This window comes from Callorhinus ursinus, unplaced genomic scaffold, assembly GCF_003265705.2.
Source record: "Callorhinus ursinus isolate GAN/ISIS: 27379988/994484 unplaced genomic scaffold, GSC_fseal_2.0 scaffold1, whole genome shotgun sequence".
NCBI lineage: Eukaryota > Metazoa > Chordata > Mammalia > Carnivora > Otariidae > Callorhinus > Callorhinus ursinus.
In genome coordinates this window covers 124,235,599-124,255,932 of record NW_027397063.1, presented here as the reverse complement: position 1 = coordinate 124,255,932, position 20,334 = coordinate 124,235,599, and the positions used below count along the sequence as shown (strand labels likewise).

Here is a 20,334-nt window from a genome sequence, read left to right as displayed (position 1 = left end):
ACGAACAAGAGGAAGCCGCAGGCGGCAAGAGGAGGGGTGCGCGTGGTGGGGGCCCGGGAGAGGTGAGGGGGCAGGGTTGGCGGGCGTCGAGAACCGCGCCGCGCACCCCGTGGCGTACTCCCAGGCGCCCACACTTACCCCTAGCGGCTGAGGGTCCGGTCTTCGGCGCCAATCCCAGCGCGCGCCTCTCGCCCGCCCTAGTCCCTCCGGCCCGCCGCCCCCCACACCCCGGCCGGCGCGCTGGGAGGGAGCCTGGGAGCGGCGCGCGGCTGCGGCGGCGGCGGCGGCGGCGGCGGCGGCGACAGCGGCTCGGGCTCGGCTCGGCTCGGGCTCCAGCGCGCTCAGTGTAGCCGGCGACCGCCGAGGCTTCCACCGCCAGGGGGAGAAGCCGGGGCGGGCGCTGGGGAGGCGGGCCGGGCCCTCGCCGCCCCGCCGGCCAGCCCGCGTCGCACAAGCTCGGGAGCGGCGGCGACGCGGGGTCCGCCGAGCCCCCGGGCGCAGCGTGCCGGGCCGAAGGAGCCGCGGCTGGATGCGCGCCCCGGGGAGCTGCGGGTTCCCGCGGGGGGCGCCCCGGACGCTCCGGTGCGCCTCCAGACTGCGGGCGCGGCGACCGCCGAGCCGAGAGCAGCTCCCGCCGGCCCCTTCCCCCTCCCGCCCCCGCCGCCGCCCCCTCCCCCTCCCCCCCGTTAACATCTCCTCCCTCCCCCCCTTCCTTCGCTCGGCCCCGCGCGCTCGCTAGCTCGCTCCTTGCCTCGCTCTCCCCTTTAAACGCCCACTTCGGATGGGGAAAGAAGACAACTTGAAGTCAAGTTGCCATTAACTTCCGTGGCAGCCGCAGCTCCGGCGGCGGCTGCACAAGAGGCAGAAGCCGCTGCCTCGGAAGTCCGACGCCGGCGCGCCCGCCCGGGGAGCTGTTCCTGGTCGCGGGCCCGCACTCGACAGCCACCGCCGCCCCCAACGCCCATGCCTGAGTGAGTTCTGCTCCTTTGCCTCTCTCCCCCCAATTCTTGCTCTTTCATTTCTCTCTCTCTCTTTTTTCGGAATCGATCCAAACTTCTCCGTAGCACCCACCCACGGCGCCCCTTGTTGGGGCGGCGCGGCTCCCCTCTCGTGGCCGTCCGGCGGCAAGGGTCTTCCGAGCCCCCTCTCTCGTGCGCAGCCGAACCCGGGAGGGGTGGGCCGGTAGAGCGTGGGAGAGCACCCGGAATGGGGGACTTGGAGATGCCATTCATTCTCTCTCAGGGTGTGGGCACCCTAACGCACCTGCCTGACAGACCCTGGCTGAACAAACTCCTTCAGGTCGTCAGTATGACCCCTTTTGGAAGAGAAAAGGGGAACCGAAAAGACCGAAGGAAGCAAACGGGAAAAGGGAGAGAAAGCCTCTCTGTGCGCCCCGAAGCTGGGCTGGCAGAAAGGTGCCCGGCGGAGTAGGCTGGGGGAGTGGAAACGTTCCCCGCCGGATCGCAAGTAAGCTCAGCATCCTTCCCCGGTCCATCTCCTCCTTCCTCCGCCCCCCGCCCGCGCGCCTGGTTGGGAGCGGCGGCGGAGAGGGGCCTAGGAAGTTAGTGGCAACTTCTCCATCCCGGGAACACTCGGGCGCCCGGGCGCTCAAGTTGGAGCCGGGATTTTGAAAGCCGCGGCACTACGCATTTCGAGCCCTCGCTGGCGGTAGTGAGGTCGGTCCTGAAGGGGCTCCTGGAGTGAATGTAGGTTTGGAGTAGGGCTGGAGGCAGGAAGAGGTGCTGCCCTCCTAGCAGGACCGAGACATCACAGGTGCGGCCTCGGGGTCCGCACCGTGTCTCCCTCCTGCGGTCCCGACCCGAGCGTGGCGGCCTTCTCGGAGCGCTTCTCTGCGGAGGTTCCCGGGGCGGCGGAGCGTGGTTTTGGGCAACCACGATAAGAGGCACAAAGCAGGCAGGTGGCAGGTACGGGGAGTGACACGGGTGTACCGGGGAAGTGCACTGAGCAGGACTCTTGGGATGACCCCAGAAGACGGAGAGGGGCTCAGGACTCTTGATGGAGGTCTTGGCTCGGACCTCCACTGGGGCGTTGCAAATCTTACTTACTAGTGTCAACCACAGGATCGCCTCTCAAAGTGACCTGGTTGGCAACTTTGACCTCTGTGCCCTTCCTCGGCGAACTTTCCTTCGCGGCATTCCAGATTTCCAGGCAAATGTTCTAAGACTTGGACTCTACAGGGTTGTATAAGAGACGGGGAAAACAGAAAGACGTCCGGTTCTCAGGAGAAAACCATTCTACCCGGACTGGCTGGGGTTCCCTGCTTACATCCTTGGAGGCCAGGGGACCTGACTTTTCCAGAGGACAGAGGAGGGGTAAGAAATGAGTGAAAGGCGACTGGTCGGTGTCAGGTTTTGTCCTAAGCAGTCTCTAAAATCTACAGTGTTTGTTCTACTGAGGAAGTAACTCGTGCAGTTGAAACTTTATTGAAATTTACACCCTATCTGAAGTGGATTTTTCTGAGGTGTCAAGACTGTAAGATTTATTCTATAGTAAAACGTACCTGCAAAAGCAAACAATAACAACAACAACAAAAACTGTACTTTAAGACTGGAAAAAGCCAAGGTTGAGGTGTTCGCTCTAAAAACCTTTAATCTGCTGTGGGGTACTAATGCTTTGATTTAGCAGCGGTCCTTTATTTCTATTGCATATTATTTTAGTAGAACAGTAGTACATTCATATACTGGCTCCTCCAGTCTGCTGGCAAACATTAGCATTCAAGCTTACATTTTTGACAAATGTGCAGACAGGAATAGCATGAATAGGCATCTTAAATATTAACAACCTAAGCATCTGTTGTGAAACAAATTTAATATATTTACTCTGTTTTTCTCACATTGTTAGAAAAGGTTATAATAAGTGCATAATTTCAACTTTAGTTAGCAGAAGTAACTGGCTGTATCTTTCACTACCTCTCCAAGTGTTTAACACAGTCACCAGACATAATACTTTAATTAACTTGGTTAGGCACATTATTAAATACACTTTAGACCATGTGTATACTATGTAAAATGTAACAGTAGCAAAATATGTATCCTATTTGTGCACATTTTAAGTGACTGCATTTTATAAATACACCAGGCATGTTTATTCTTCATCTCCATTTGATACTTACTACTTCATAGTTTTTCTAATGAAAACAATATTTTAAATGTAGAGTTGTTCAGTCATATCTAATACATAACATGTAAACAGTAGCTATAAAATACAAAGCATTGTTAAATTTAACTATGGCTACATGTAACAAGATTATACAAGAGAAACAAAAATCACTGCTCAATTTTGTACTCCTTTCTAGATAATGAATACAAAAGATGGATGAAAAAAGAATAGATAGGGATTTCCCTCCTAAAGTAACTGGTGCCTTAAAATGTGTGTGGGGTGGGGGTGGGGAGAGCAAGGGGGAGAAGGGGGAAGAAAAGAGATAGAGAAAGAAGACCTAAAGAACTTCCAAAAGTCTGAATAGTTATTTCCAGAATCAATGCATTCCTCATTTTCCCACAAGCTGAAATATGTAATAAATAATAGTTCTTTGTATGTAAAAGTATTCACAAGGCATGCCTTTTGTTTAGTTGTTGTAATAAATTAATATATTCTTTGGTTGATAACCTACAAAAGTAGTTCTTTTGTCTCCCAGCATCTTAAACAAGAACAACAACAAAATGAGTATTGGTTTATTTCTGCAGACAAGTCTGTTGCCAGCTATATGAACTTGTGACTGAATAAGCTATGGTATGCTGAGTGATGGTTAAGAAAGACTACATTAAATTAGCAAAGACTGAAATATCTGAAGGCGGTTTTCAATTATTTTTTCATGTGACAGGTTTGGATTGTAAATTAGGCCTAAAAGGTCAGGTGACAGGCACCTGTTCCTCATTATTGTAAAAATCTTTTGGTTACAAACACTATTAAGCTAAACACAACCTGGATATACAGCAGGGACTCTATAAAGCACTCTAGTGGTTTTTCATCTCCTCTGTAAATTTCCAAGAGGGCCATACATTGATATGCCCTTTACACAAACAAATCATTTCTTCTAAGACTTGTTGTGTTGGATGACTCTTATATTAGTACTTGGGGTTGATGAAGTATATAAAATAAATGCATATGACTGACTCAATCTTCAGACCATGTCTAGACATGTTATCGAATGCAAAAATATTTTTTAAGCCCCTCTTTTTCCTTTACAGTCCACTGTTAAATTATCAGAATTTGTCCACATTTTAAATAAAAACCTCCTCAAATTGCCTTCTGTCTTTTTTAGATGAGTTCCCATTTTAAATAATGTCATGAAAGATTTTGCTAAATACTTGTGTATAAGGAAAAAATTAGTTGCTCTATATACCGTCAGAGCTTTGTGGTATATAGAAAATGGGAAGAAACCCACATTTTACATGAATGCTGTTAGGAAGGGTGTCATCATTTGATCTTCAAACTTGCCACTTCTCTCAGGAGAGTTCAGTAATATTTCTACTAGAATTAGAGAGTGTGATTTGATTTTTATGAATGGTTTACTTTTAGATATTTCAGGCAGCAGAATAAGCATACATATTGAATGGACCTAAGTAGCACAAGGTTGTGAAATATTAAAGGTGCCAGTTGCTTTTAATTGGCAAAGGAGGAAGATTTTTGAGTAAATTCAGTAACTCAGATTATTAAATTCTATATTTAAATATGTACTTTGTTTTAGTTTTGTATAGTTTATGCTTATTATATTTAGTATTCATTTTTAGCATTTGTGATCAGATTATAGAATAGTCATTACTCTTGCTTTTCAAATTGATTTGGTTTTCAAACTCCAGAACTCTGGGATGATTTTAACAAATTGGTTTACATTTTGACAGAACAGAGTTAAGTTAATTAATAGATCAGGCACGAAAAATCATCCACGGTAGGGTGTATTTTCTGGTAAAATGAAAGTTATGTTTCAGCATGATGAGCATCAGGCTTCAGTAATCTGTTCCTCGTGTGGAATGAACACTTCCTACTTCGAGCTAGCAGGCACCTACTGTTTATTTACGCTGCATTAAACTGACAGCTCAGCAATCAGAGGAAAAATATTACTTACCTTCCTGAAGTAAATACCAGTTTATAGGTTAGTGCATGTATTTATATTCCTGTCACCACTAAATAACGGCTCTGTCTCCATTTTAATATCTACCTGTACTATAATCCAGGGCTTCAGACTCTTCCTGGTTGGGGGTAGGGGTCGAGAGGAGTTTTTCTTACCATTTACCAATGGCAAAACTTTAAAGAAGAGTAATATGATCTTATTTCTGTCGTGTGAGAACCAGTCGAAAGAAATGCTATGCACTTTTACTATACATTCCTCCACTGTAACAGCAAAACCCCCAAAGAGGCTGCATGCCACTTAAAATAGTCATCTTAGAGCCTCACCTCAGGACAAATAAGTTCAAACACACTGAAGTGTGTGTTTGCTAAATTAACGTTCTGCAAAGTTCCAAATAGATTACTTAAATTATCTTATTACTTAGGGAATAACTTTGATAAAGGGTGGTACCTTCAAGTCTTAGATGGAATGTTTCAGTTGTTAATGGAGATCTGCTAACATGAGTACAAAGGGGCTGATCGATCGATTGATTGATTGATACTGTTAGCTTTCCTCTGAAAATATTCTCATCCCCTCTGTCTCCTTGTTAATCTGCCAACCTTAAGAGAGATTTCAACTTTCTTATAAGAATAATACTAAATGCATTTATTGTTTTCTTTTTAAATTAAAAGTCCCTTCTTTTCCAGGACCCCTGGAAACATCAAAATACTGTCAAAGTTGAATTCTAAAACTTAGGATTAACTAGAGAAAACGCTTATTTTCACTTACATTCTATAAGTAGCTCTTACACCATCATCTACACACAGTTGTCAATCACTAATCACATATTCCATTGACATCAGAGCAGAATGTGGTCTTAATACAGCATATAAATCAAGTCTGTTACACAAGATTCTTCTTCACTATACCAAAGAAAAAGTGTCTACTATGGTAATTTATATATCGTTCCTGAGTGCTATTCTCAATGGTAAGTCTATTTAAACTTGATGTCTTCATAGAGTGTGATCAACACATTAACACACATTATTTAGTACTTTTGAACTTAAGCCAACGGTACCTTTTGCTGTTTATTTTTTTAAAGTCTTTTTTTAAGATCAGATATTTCATTTCAGAGTAAATAGATACAGATTGTGTGTATATATATTCAGGGTGAGATTTAGTAGCAGAGCATTTCTCCAGCATATTGGCCTATTTTTATTCTTTCAAGTTATTCTGTATCACTTCCACAGTTGTTGCTGTCTGAAGGTTCATAATAGAAATTCTAATCACCTCTTTCAATGGACTTTCAAGGACGTAATTCAGTTTATGTGATGATCTAGTTTAGTTAAGAGAGATAAAAATTAGTTAACTGGTACCCCAGCATTTATGTTCCTAGGTTCTGCTGAAATTTATTCAGTCCAGTTATTTGACATTTGGTAGTGAAGTGTCTTGTATTCAAAAATTAAGAGTTGGTTCAGTTTCCAGTGGAGGAAAGATCTTGCTGGATAAAACATTTCACTGTGCAATATTTTATTACACTCATCACTCATTTTAGAGCTGCTTATTGTTGCACAAATTTTTGAGTACCTCGGGGTGCAGGTCCCCCAAATGAAGCTGAAATGCTTGCAGAAGAAGTAGATGTCAGGCTGCATCTGGTTGTGCCTTTACTAGAATGTCTGTGGACCTGCACCGGCCCCCCTCCTCTGTACCCCTTCCCCCCAGGTGTGCAGGAAGTGGAGGGCGTTGTACCGGGTGAAGTGGGTGGACTCTACTCAGAGCTATGACCTGATTTGTGACGCACCCTCAGAACTGCAGTAATGGTCCAGCTGCTTCACAGGCAACTGGTAACACCTCATTTGGGATGCTTCTGCCTTGCTAGCAGTGCCAGAGAGAATTTCGTCATTGTCACCTCATCAAAGACTACTTTTTGAGAGCTCTCCTATAGGGCTAGATTTGGAGAACAGCCTCTGATATTTGGAGGGTAAGTGCCAAAAAAGTTCCCCTCAGTTTCATATGGAGAATCAGGGCTACAACCACAGGGAGGAGAGACAGGCATTGAGTTTCCCGGGGAGATCTCTGTGTTGGGATGTTGCTTTTTCTCAGCTGGAGATGATTTGGGACCAGATACCAACAAAAATTCTTCAGTGGGCATTCTTCTTTGGGTGGTGAAATATGGTAGGCAGCTCCCAGGGGAAACTATGAGACCCTCTTTCCTTGAGATATTTAAAAAAAAGGTGGTAATCTGTGTGAGAGGGAATTCTTTAGATGCTGTTTTCCAGGAAGCCAGGCATATAGTAGAGTTGATTGCTGGAGGTTCCTTTCTAGTCTTACTCAATGGTTTCAGATGTGCCGTTAAGAGCATGTAAATGACAATTTGGCCTTTTAATGTTTATAATGTTAAGGACTTTAAGGTAAAAGAGGTTTTATGTTATAAATATTTTATTGTGATAATTACTATAAATAAAATAGAACCTAGTATATGCAGATATCTTTTGAAATGGAGATTGTCTTCAATATAGCGTATCTATAATTAGCTGTTTAATGTTGAATGCAATTGAGTTTTCCTGTTCCAGTGAACCAGACGATGGAAATCACTGGAGATTAACAACAGGGCTATGTGATTCTTGATAATAGCAAACCTCTCCCCATTCACTGATTAAAAAAGTTTTTTTTATCAGTGAATGAAGAACTAAATTAAACTGCTTTCAGTTGTAAATTTTAAAAGAATATATAGAATTGATAAAAAATAATCCAGGTGTTTTTCCATTGTATTTTCACCAACTGAAATGATACCTGGATGTCCTGTTTAATGTTAGACAGATTTCTCCAGGCTGTGGAAGAAAAGAACAATATTTTAATAACTATTCTTTAAAAAAAATTCTTAGGGGTGGGCTCTCTTTGGGTGGTTTGAGAGAACTCAAAAACAATTTAGAACATTATTTTAAAAGTTAAAAAAAATGACACCCTTACTTTGTATGGAGTCATTGTATTTTAATAATACTGTATGCTTATTAGTGTTATTAGAGCAGTAGACAGTTAATTACAGCCTTTTCTGAGACATGTTAACTGTATATTAACAGTCATGTTAAAAAAGAATGATGTATACTTACATACAAGCTGCTGCTTGCTAGACTCTTTTGAAAATATTCTTTTAGAATGTATAGAGTCACATTTTTGATCCAGAATCATCAAAATGTTTTCTACTACAACTTAATTTTAAAACTTTTCACGGGATATATAATTTTCTTTTTTTTTTCCTTTTTTCTATTCTCTTTTCTTTGTAATTGTTATTGACTTGGTCACTTTTGCCAGCAGCATTAGAAATTGTTGCCCCTCAGCAGTTTTAGCTTTCCCACATTGTATTTTGAGATGCCTACATTTTCTTATATTTGGATGACTCTGGCCAACATAAGCCATTAAAAACTTATTGAGTTGATTTAGCACCTCTTCATACTTCTTTTTGTAGAATGATTTTAGTCACCGTTTTTGTAGTAGCCAAGTTATGTTTTCTTACAATTCTCTATAACCTGATATTTAAGATATATTTGAGCACTTGATCACAGAGGTAGTTCTAAGTCTATTTCCTTTTCCAAACTTCAACCCTTGGTTTTGCTTTGGCTTCTGGTATGGCAGAACAAAGGTGCCTGGAACTAGAGTTTAAAGCTGGACTTAGCCTTACTTAGACAATGCTACTAAATTGGTTAACTATTTGAATTCCCCTGGTTAATTTGGATATGTAGACCTTGTAAACTTATACTATATAGCATTTTAAAGTCCGCTAATATTTCCACTTTATAAATTTTTAGGTGCTGCTGTTACTTATTTCCACAAGGTATTAAAAGACTACAAAAAAGAAATTCAGTGTAAGCTACATGTCTGTTGTGTTCTATAAAATAGTAGAAACTCCACAGTTAGCATCCTTTGCCTTGCATAGTGAGCACTCATTAAAGATTTGCTAAACTAATAATAAAATAGTAAATTTAGCTTGTGCTGAGAATGATTTAATGGGAAAAGAGACTTTTTTCTCTAATTTTCTCTTTTTGCTGGGGTTATCTGGACACTTAATCTACACATGTCCCAGTTTTCTGGATAATTGAATGTTTTTCTTCTTTAACTATGTGCTCTGTCATTTTTTGACAATAGCACCAGGGTCTGCTTTATCCTCATTGTCTCTGACCTTCAGGATTAGGTGAAGAATCTCAGTTTAGGTTCATGGTCCTTTGGTGGTTGGTGTAGTAACAGACTGTACTGGAGTCAACAGAGAGCGCTCCCCTAAGGTCCTTGCAGTTAGGTCACCCATGTAATGGTCTTCCTGATATCATAGGACCAAAAATACTACGGACTAGTGGCCCATGGCTGATTGACCTCTACCTGTTCTTTACTAAAATGATGATTTTTTTTCTGGATCCCACTGAATAAATATGTCATGATCATTGCTTAAAAAGAAATTTTTCATTTAGCTATGTACATTGTTGAAAAAATATTTTAAGATTTAGAGTACTTGTATTAACAAAGATTTCACTCCATTCCTTAAAATTGATGCTAGAGTTGCAATAGGAATGCATCTAAAACATTCTGAAAAGTTCAGTGAAAGTTATTTAAAAAACACTCTTGCTTTTTAAATTTATTTTCTTTTTGAGACCTGTATGGAGCTATTTGCAAGACAGCCGTATCTAGTTCCACAAAAGGAATTATTCCTCAAGCAGTACACTGCTGTGTGACCTATTACATTATCATGCACATTCTGTCTCTTTAAAAACAGTCTCCTCTATTTGCCCTATTAATTGTTGATATGTTGCCATCCACGAGACAAAAATTAGAGCTGTAATTAAATAATCATGTGATGCTCCTTAGTGCCAGTGAGAGCAAACTCATTTTTCCAGGCCCTGATGGTCACTGATTATTGTATTACTACTGGCTTGCTTTATTTTTTTTTTAATGATTCTCTATCTGTAGATTACCTAACTACTGTCCTTCTTTTCAAAATTAAAGAAAGTAGGGAACATTCAGCCAGTTAATTGGCAAGAGGTCCTCAGGGTTGTAAGGTAGACATACCTTTTTTTTGCTTTTGGTCACCTGGTAGGTTCTTTGGGGAGGCTACATCAGTGGTGTGGTTGCCTGCCATTTAATTTACACTGGTGTTTTGGCTGGGATGGAGGCATATGGGGAATGCCAGGAGAATTACAAAAGGAGCCGGGTATTAAAATTCAGAAATGATTAAAATTGAAATAAAAGGATGCTGCTTCTTTGCCAGTACTCTGGCAATCATAATGACACATAGAGATTAGTTCCCACCTTCATCTTTTCCTTCTTTCTCATTTCCTCTTGTTTATTGTTGACACATTTTCCTTATGTCTGCCTCCCGTCTCTGTATCTTTTTGCACCATTATGCATTCATTCCTACTTCTCCCTCTTTCCTTAAGCATGGAGAAGCCTACTTAACCTTATTATAACAATAACAGAATAGGCTATTAATATTTAATATGCACATGATTAAAATTTCTCTCCCTTAAACATAGGTCAGCTGTATTATTATTAACCGGCATGTAATTTTTCATTTAAAATATTCTTATTCTGCCCTTGCTGTTTCTAAAATGTAGTCTACTTTAGTGGTGATTTAATACTTAGTGTTTAGAAAACTGTGGTCGGCTAGTGAGGAAAGAACTTACCAGTCATGGATAATCAATTATGCATGAATTCAAATGTAACAGATGGAATCTGGTGAGTTAAAGTTTCTCTTTGCCTTAGTGGGTTTTTCTTTTTCTTTATTTGTTTGTTTGACACCTGTCTCTTATATAAACATCTAATGTAGCATGTGAGAAATTTCCTTATATCTTTATGTTCTCTTTAAAGTGAACTTCATTTTTTTTTAATTACACTTGAGGGCAGAGAATTTTTTATGTGGTCTTAAAGATGATGAGATTCTTTTCCATCACTTTATAGATACAGAACCTGATTCTGCTTGACTTACGAAGGGTCACTCAGCAGGCTGGTAAAAAGGAAGAAGCAAGACCCAAATCTTGGTTCCTTGTCTTTTCTCCACTACTCTTCCCACTGTCATTTTTCTTCTTTTGTGGGAGTTGCTTAATAATAGAGGTGTTACACTAATTCTGGGTTTGAAAGAATTTCTGATGGAAACTGTGGTAGACTAGTGTTAAAGTGGGTAGTATTCTCTTCTATGGTGAACAAACGTTATCTGTGAACATGTATAATGTTATGCTACATGTATCTTAGATATACGTTTATTCATACTTGGATGTTGGCCAAGCAATTGGATTTCCCAAACCTACTGAGAATGCCCCAAGATTTGGTTTATATCCTAAACTGTGGCATATGCCAGCCATGAAGATGCCTTTGCTTGCAGTATTGTAAATTCTTAGTGACAAAACCCCTTTGTGCAAAGTGAACTAAAAAGTTATTTTTGAGAGCCTTGTTATTTCTATGGAGAGATGAGTTTAATTTTCATTGAGTATAATGTGAATCTGTGTTTTTTTTTCAGTTGTAGAAATAATAGAATGGTGGGTATTATCCATCTTTAAAGCAATATAGTCTCAAAACAGTTACAAGCTGGTCCCCATCAAAATTTTTCATAAACATGCTGTTTGTTTCTCTCCCAAGTGTATTTATATATATAAAAAAATAATACAATTGAAAATAGTCTTTACATAATAAATAAAAATAAATGATTAAAAAATAGCCTCAAGGCTCACTAGTTCTGTTTTTAAAGTTACACTGTAGCATTATTTATCAACTTTTTGCTTCATATCAGTTGGAAATTTGCATGTATATTTATAGTCCATGTTAGTTATCTAATGAATTAAATCCCACAATAAACACACAAGTTAAGAAAGAGGCAACTACAAAATAGGTAACTGGATATGCTCTAGCAACAGCTGTACTGTGCAGCTATTTTTTAGTACTTTATTTATGATTTTATACATAATAAATATGTAATTTTAATTTGGCTTCACTATTCATATTCCTTAGTCATGCGTCCATCAGAAAAATACATATGGGTAGGTATGAAGTCAGTGAGACCTAATTTATACATGAATTTCCAATACATTGAAAATTCCATTATTATTTTAAAAATCCCCAATATAAAATCAGTAAGAATAGATGATAGGAAACAGAATATAGGACAATATTTTATGGAAAAAGATGGTATTAGATATTATTGCATGTAGAGGTAAATAATCCTATTACTGTCACTAAAAAGTGACCGATAAAATTAAATTTGAGAGCCATTTGGGCTCTTTATAACCAAAAAGTTCTATTTGTTTATTTTAAAAATTTCCTTATGTCTTTATGTTCTTATCCAGAGACAATTTAGAAATTATTACACTGACTACATTTATACCATTGCTGCACATCTGTGGCTATCCTGCATGCAAGTGTTTGACACTCTTACATGCTGTTTAATTGGGAGGGTCTACTATTTTATGAGTATAGTTAATTTTTACTCATTCAAAAACATCCAAAAAAGAGTTTTTGTACTTACAGCACTCTTATTTGTTTGTTTTTGTCTATGTTTCTTTCTCTGCTTTTGCTAACATGCCATGGAATAGAATAAAATCTGAAAAGAGAACCATTTTCTTGCATCAGAGGACCATCAAATTACCTACTTTGGGTGGGATCTTGGTCTCTAATTACCAATCCATGTTAATTATCCTTGGGTCAGGTATTCATCATGTGAATTAATTATCTAGCATAGACTGGACTGTGGCTGTTGGCGGGTAAGGACAAAGCAATGGAAGGTTGGCGGTGAGGAGAGGTTTGTTCAGTATGTTGTAGCTCATTATTTTTCTGCTTGGCATGATATTTTCATGATAATATGTATATATCTGCCAATTTTAGGAATATACGAAAGATTGTTTTCCTTTAGTTTTGTTTTGTTTTTAGTTATTTTTTTGGAGTAAAAGACACATAACATAAAATGTTCCATTTGACAATTTTTAAGTGTACGATTCTGTGGCATTAACACATCCACACTGTTGTGCAGCCATCACCACAATCTGCTTCCAGATCTTTTCCATCATCCCAAATAGAATGTACTTTAGTTTTTCTATTCAACTTCTTCTTTGCTACAGCACATTTCTAGCATTATAGTGGTATTTAATCATTGTTCGGGTATGATGCAGTTGTTTCTGGTGGTGGCTTTCTCTCCTGATGGACAACCCCTGTCCAGTGCCTTGTGGCGATGGGGATGGCAGTACAATATCAAGTGAGGCCTTTGGATGATACTCCCCAGAAATGATGTGGACAAACATTCAGGTCTATTGTAACCTCAATATGTTCCTCCCTCCAATTAAGCCAAGAAAGATTAGCATACTATTCACATCACTAAGAAGATTTGGTTGATATGTCTTGGCTAAAGTTTGATTGGAAAGTCAAAAGTTTGACTTCATTGGAATTAAAATCCCCTGAGCTTCCTGAGAGTATGGCACAGCTGCAGGGCTGTGACGCTCTGCCATCGATTGGCTCGTTGGCATGGACGATGTAAATACTTCAGTTCTGCTTAAGTGCAGGACTTAGCCTGGAAATAAGTTGAACAGTTTTTTTCAACTGTTCAAGAGGAAACCTACTCAAGGTTGAAGTTTTCGGGGAGAAAAATTCGTGCTCATGTATGTTGAAAAAAGACAGGAAACCAGTATGGTTCTGGCTCCAGTAAATAATAGACTGGTTTTAGAGTTTTACTTCCATGTGTAATTTTGTGGTTAGTCACTTATGTCTGTAATGATGAATCATATACCTGCACAGGATTTCTGGCACCTCAGTAAATCTCAAGTAAGTGCCCAAATGCTAATTTATCGTGGTTCCTTACACACCATCCCTGTTTCACCAAATCAGTGATCTAATAGCTTGCTCCCACCTTTTTGTTGTTGTTGTTTGTTTGAAAACAAGTGGCTTGCCTGCCCATACATTCCTTAAATTGGGGCCAAGTGCTGGTTCCTAGAACAGCCTTAAGTTTTCCAAGTGATTCCAGGTTTGGGTTAAAAAGCTCACTTTGAAGATGTTCTGGCAGGTATATTTGACTTCCTATCTCCAAAACATGAACTTATCCAGTAGATGCCAAACCTGGCTGTACATGGGCATCACCTTGGGGAGCTCTAACAACTAAATGCCTGGCTCCCATTCTCGGCCATTCTGATTTTTTGCAGTGGGGTGCCGCCTGGACATCTGGATTGTTGAAGGAGCTCCTCAGGTCACGTCGATGTGCAGCAAATGTGAAGCCACTGAACTAACTTCTGATCCTGGCACCTGGCTTTACTTCCTAAGATTGCAAGAATCTAAGATTCTTATGAGCACTCTCTCATAAGAACAGTTCTTGGATTCCTTTTCCTGTGATGACACTGTGGGAAACTCTAGGAACACAGACATAAGTATACCCTCTGAATGTGTACAGACTTGGCAGTTCAGAGGAACAGATAGGTAGATAGAGAATGTCCCACTGAAGGACGGGTAGTGTGACAGAACATCAAAGGAAGTAACTAAAAGCGGGAGAAGGATTCAGACAGGAGAGGTGCAATCAAGCTGTATATTAAAGGCTGTGGCCCAGGGAGGTTCCCAGGTGAGAAGCGGGAGGAAGTTCACTCCAGAAGCAACGGGGGAGGAAATGTGGCAACCTGAAACTGTTAAGTACTTTGGTAGGGATGGCAACACTGGAGGATCAGCAGCAATGACCGGATTCCTTCCTGTCCCTACTCAATTTTGGATGTGAGTCTAGATAGAGATACCAATTTTGATGGAATTACTGCCATTGTGCTTTGTCAAGGCTATGATCCATACTGACATCTGTGGAAGGAAAGGTAGCCTTTAAAAAATTTTGCTCGATAAATTTTTGCTAAAATGGTAATATTTCTGGGTAAAAGACCCAGATATCCAGTCAAGTTCTAGAAGCCATCTATAATGGCTCTTCATTTCCCTTATCCATCATTCCCCAAACTAGCTCTTTGCTCAGTTTTAATAATGACCCTTGTCTATTAAAACCATATCACAAACTACCAGTGGGTATTCACATCCACCCCAGAGTAATCAGGAAATAACTTTTGATCACTATCAGTCTGGCTATAACTGAAACCTCACTTATTAGGGGGAAAAAAAAAAAAACCTTAAGCCCCATATTTAGAGTCCATTATCATTTCTCTTTTATCTCCCCTGAAACATATTCAAGCCTTTTACTATTGTTTTCTGCAGTACACCATTGTTTGTTTTGTATCTGGAACACCCCCCACTCCCCCCCACCCCCTTTTGAGTAGGTACCTACTTTAAAGCTTCCAAAAGAGCCATTTCTAATGGCAACTATTCTTAATTCAGGGGTGGGAATGAGGGTGGGAAATGACCCTGTGGTTTTTAACTTCACCTATGAGCTATTTAAATGTTTATGGAAAGCAGCATTTGGGGTAAATGCATATAATTCCAAATGTACAATAGGACCCTTTCAAATACAGACATGTCTAGAAAGTTGTCTTAAATTTGCGTGCGGCAGCACACAAGCCTCATTCCATGCAACTTTACAGATCTATGGGCTAATTCTAAAATGTAAAATGATTTCAATTTGGACATCATTAGAATGTCTGAAAGCCATTCAGCACCTCTAAGACTCTTCCTGGCTATGTCCTGGATTTACTTAAGTTGTCTTTTATAGAAGTTCTCTAGATAAGTGCTGTCCAGTAGAACTTCCTGCAGTGGTGGAGGTGTTCTGTAATTTACATTGTCCAACACAATGGCCACTAGCCACATGAGGCTATTGAACATATGAATCATGACTGAGGAACTAAGTTGTAAATTTTATTTAATTTCAGTGAATTCAAATTTAAATGTTATAATCACCTTTCCTAGGGGGGGTTACCGCCTCCTCACTAGTGCAAACTCTAAAAGGAATTACCATTGCATTTAGCAGTGGAGGTTGGTTGCAAGGGACACCATGAGCTTTTTGCTCTCATTTATTTATTCATAATGTAAATATTGCAAGGATGGTGTATGAATTCCTGGTAATAGGCAGTGAGCAAGACAGTCTCTGCTTTCATAGGGCTTACAGTCTACTATGCGAAACATTTATTAAGCTAATAATTAGCCAAATTGTTAATTGATTAAGACTGTGATGACTGTTACAAAGGAGCAATGCAAGAAGCTATGAGAAATGGGGGCCATGCCTTCTTGTGTGATTAGTCAGATTAGCTTAAAGCTAATCAGAGTTCCATTTATTCACTAAGCAAGCAAATTACTTTCCCTTCCCCAAGTTCAAAGTTGGACCCAGGGCTCTCAGAGTGGGGCAGCTAACATGTGCCATGCCATGACCTCCAAAGATGTGGGGTCTGTTTGATTGAGCTTCATGCATCCGCATATACTGCAAACTTCTGAACTTGATCAAGTAGATTCTCTCCTAAATTGTACAGTTGTGATGATGTCAGTCACAGATAAGATGTGAGAAGAAGGGTGCAAATGTTTACAGGATATTGCATTTCCTCTTCAATATATGTTTTGACAAAGTTGTTTGAGTTCCAGCCCCAGCTTTTTCCTCTCTGTTCTTACAAATTTGTATTTGGTCCATTCAAGAAACGATGTGGAAATCAGTCCTGACATTCCAGACAGACAAAATGAGACACATGACAGCAAAACATATGGCTCAAATCGACATCCTTATATGGCCAACACAGACCATATTCCCAGAAATTCATATATGGAAAACACCACCTGCAGCTAAAGCCAAAAAACAAAGAGTTGACACGATAAAAAGAGCAATATGCTACGTAAATTGTGCTGCTAAGAGTGTAGAGAGATAGCCAACTGTATTTGAATTTAAAAAGATGAAAAAAAAAAACAAAACAAAACATGTCCTTAGAAAGTGCTATGGTGGTAAGCATTGCTTCGCTAACACAGTCACTGGCGGAGTTGCCATATCTTAAAAGCGTTCAAATTCTAAATGCTTTCTCTGTTTATTACAAATGTATGTGCTATTCAGAACTCTGAATGTGTTTTAATGCATTCGGATATCTGCCTGCATATTTATCTTAATATGGTGCCATCTGAAATATGCAGTAGTCCTTTCATTATTTTTTTTAAATCTTGTGTATCTTTTACAATATTTTATCTTTGCTACCTTTGTGTAGCCAGTTTGAATGCCTTCTCCTGTGATAAAAATTTGATGCATTCTGTTTTAACTGTACATCCACATGTTAAATAGTTCATGTATTTGACTTGCAATATTTCATGTTCCTGAGGTTTTCCATTTTGATAGCTAGATTTATAAAGTTTATTTTAACTTTTTTTCTATACTTGCTTGCATCTTTATTACCAAATATAAGATGCCTGTATAGAATAAATTGATGTTTTTTCCCCCTCCAACATAATAGTTTATCCTCACATATGCCTAGGAAGGTGGTATTTTCCTAATTATCTTTTTTTCTTCTTTATTTTAACCTGGGTTTACACTGGCCAGTGCTCAGGGTACAACAAGTATTCTAAAGAGGGAGATACTATGTTGTAAATAAGTCCATCAATGTACTGTACCACTTGGAGGACATAAACCTCCTTGTGTCATTTCTTATATAGTTCTGAAATAAAGAATGTACTTGAAGGAAAATTAGTATATATATATGTGATTAATATGTACATAATTGTACTATATCGGCATTCTTTATAATAAAGTCATCATTAGATGTCTCTATCCTCATTCATTTTATCATTTTCCAAGGCCATGTCCATCCTTATTACACACTTAGGTCGTGTTTAAGAATTAGCTCGTAATTCCTGGATAATATGTGCTACTCAAATTTTAAAATTACTATTTAATTCTCATTAGTTATGTCAGTATTGGCCAAGTCATTAGGAGACTAAGGCAATCAGGATCTTTTTGTCTTATATTATTTGTGTAAATGATAGGATAAACATATTTACAATATTTTGTTCCATTGTGTTTTAATATTGACATTTTCAGTAGCCCTTTTTAGTCTTCTTTTCTCTGCTCAAGTTCTGTATTATCCAACAACTTTCACTCCCTTTTTTTTTTCTTTTTTTAATATTTCACTTGAGCTGAAGTTGCATGGATAAATTTTGTTTTGTAGTCCACTATAGTTTTTCTACTTTCTAAAAATTTTGCTACTATTTGTAAATTTGCACAGTGTGATATTAGAATGCACTGTTCCTACTGAAAACGAAGCAGGTTTCAGGGAAACATGTCAGGCATCACCAGTTTGAAGCAACTCTTAAAATATACATCTTGGAAATTCCTAATTTAACCTATCATTGCAAAAATCATTGCCATAGAGATTATTGATAACTGGTTATCTGTGTTTTTCTTTTAAATATCAAATATCTTTCTAAAATAAGCTTAAGTACTTCCATCCACAATACCAATTCAGATACCCGTGCTACATTTTTCCCATGTTTGTATTTTTCCTTATTGATTGTGTTTCTTATACTTCAATTAAAAAATCCTCCTCCATATTTCCCCCACGGTTCCCCTTTTAAAAATGTATCATTTGGGCTTTTTGGTAAAGATTGCCTTATATTTTCTTGTTTTTGATGTGTTTTGTGTTTTATTATCACATGTTCTTCCTTTGCTCAAGGCTTGGGTTTATATGTGCCAAGATTCACAGTTGCCTTCCTCGATTTTGACTAACCTTTCCGGTTTGTGAGTGAAACTTGGGTGCCATTAGAGTGATATATTTTCATTGTGTTTCTCCTTAACTTGTTCTCCCCAGGAGGCCATTATTTCCTATTCTTTATCTACTGCTTTACCTTCTGCTTTTCTTAGATTTCTAATGTAAACAGTGTCTCAGAGTGTATTGGTAGCTTTAAAGAGCTTAATTTGCATATTTCCCTCTTATCTCAGTACTTGTGCTAACTTGTTGCTTTTTTATGTGTAACAAAATGTTTATCTGACTGATTTTTCTCTTTTCCCTACTAGTGTATTCTGAAAAATAATTCTTACAACATTTCTGTTTTTGTTTAATGATTAACTGCCTTCAGGCTTCTAAGATGTTAGTATTGAAACCCAAGCGATAAACGCTGCATCTCTGTTTTGAATGAGATTGTAATGTTCTTCACTTTTATAGGAACTGTATTTAATGGATTATCTAAATAAGAGGAGCACACTTCTGTACTAATGACCATTAATCTAACTGGGTAACTTACCTTAGATTACAGAAGTATTTATTGCTACGACAGATGTATTTACCAACCCAAACTTTTCTTTCACCCGGTATAAATTAATTTAGGAATGGTGGCGCGTCTTCTCCTTTGTGATAACAAGTCACATCTCTTTCAAGTGACCCAGATTTTGTTTGACTTGGCCACTATGGGCCACGTTATTTCTTCCTCCAACGTGTTCTATGGCTCAGAAGTGAGAGAGTTTTGAACCTACCCCTGACTAGATACAGAAAGCTCTTACTCATTTTTTTTTTTTTTTAAACGTCGGCTCTTAATAGTTTGGGATTCAACCTCCTTTGAGGATAAATATTCACGAAGGCTTTTCAGGGCTCCCGGCCTTTATTCTTGTGCAATCGTTTCTGTAACCCCCGCGCTTCACCGGAGAGATCTACCTCCCGAATGTTCCCTTTGCCACTTCCTGAAGTCCCCCTACCTCTGTACTCTGTGCCTGTCACCTGCACTCCCGGGCCCCTCTCCCGCGAGGCCAGTGCGCCCTTCCTGCCTGGCTTGCCCCTCGGGTGCCCGCCCGCGACGCTCCCGACGTACTCCTTTCTGTGGCTTTTGCACGCGTGGGTGGTTGGTTAGTTTTCCCCAATGGCCCTCGCCACCTCCTCTCTGGCACTTTCTCCCCCCCGCCCCGGCCCCCCGCCAGTCGCGTCCCTCCTCCCGGCCCGCTTACTCTCGCACACCTGCCCCTGCCGCCCGCACGCCGCGCGCTCCCCTCCCCGCCGAGGCGGCCGCTGCCTGGGAAGCCCCCTCTCCCCTCCCCTCCTCACCCTCCCCGGCGCGCCTGGCGGCGGCCGGCCCTAACCCTCGCGCGGCGCCCTGTTATTCTCGGTATTGTGTGTAATAAATGTCGGGCCGCCTCACTCTAATCAAGCTCATTACAAATTCTTGCGCGCCCGGGGCCGGAAATCGTGCGCTCCCCCCCCACCCCTTCCCTCACTCATTCACTAGTTACTTGTCTTTCTGCTTTTTAACTCGCCGCCCCCGCCCCCTCCCCCAATCCCGGCCCTCCAGCCCGGGTTTTAATCCCCATCCCTTTTCCGCCTTCTCCTTGCACCCTGCCCCCCCCCGCCCCGCCGCCTTCCTCCTCCGCTCCGCACCCCCTT

At 40.4% G+C, this 20,334-nt stretch overlaps 2 protein-coding genes across 31 annotated transcripts in view; one reads left to right on the top strand and one right to left on the bottom strand.

The window, feature by feature from the left end:
• LOC141374108 (uncharacterized) overlaps positions 1-693 on the bottom strand; it is a 127,404-nt gene extending 126,711 nt beyond the window's left edge. For all 25 annotated transcript variants that reach the window (XR_012380711.1, XR_012380702.1, XR_012380716.1 and 22 more), the window contains exon 1: positions 139-693. Coding sequence is in view for 1 of the 25 variants with exons in the window: in XM_073900705.1 (XP_073756806.1) it covers positions 139-693 (555 nt within the window). In the remaining 24 variants the exon portion in view is untranslated. The remainder of the gene's footprint in view (positions 1-138) is intronic.
• Positions 694-841: 148 nt separating this feature from the next.
• SATB1 (SATB homeobox 1) overlaps positions 842-20,334 on the top strand; it is a 99,132-nt gene continuing 79,639 nt past the window's right edge. For 4 of the 6 annotated variants that reach the window (XM_025882822.2, XM_025882841.2, XM_025882831.2 and 1 more), the window contains exon 1: positions 842-971. The gene's annotated coding sequence lies outside the window, so the exon portion shown is untranslated. Of the gene's footprint in view, positions 972-1,460; positions 2,334-6,824; positions 7,050-20,334 lie in introns of those variants that run through there. The other 2 variants (XM_073900638.1, XM_025882804.2) reach the window with 2 other exon arrangements.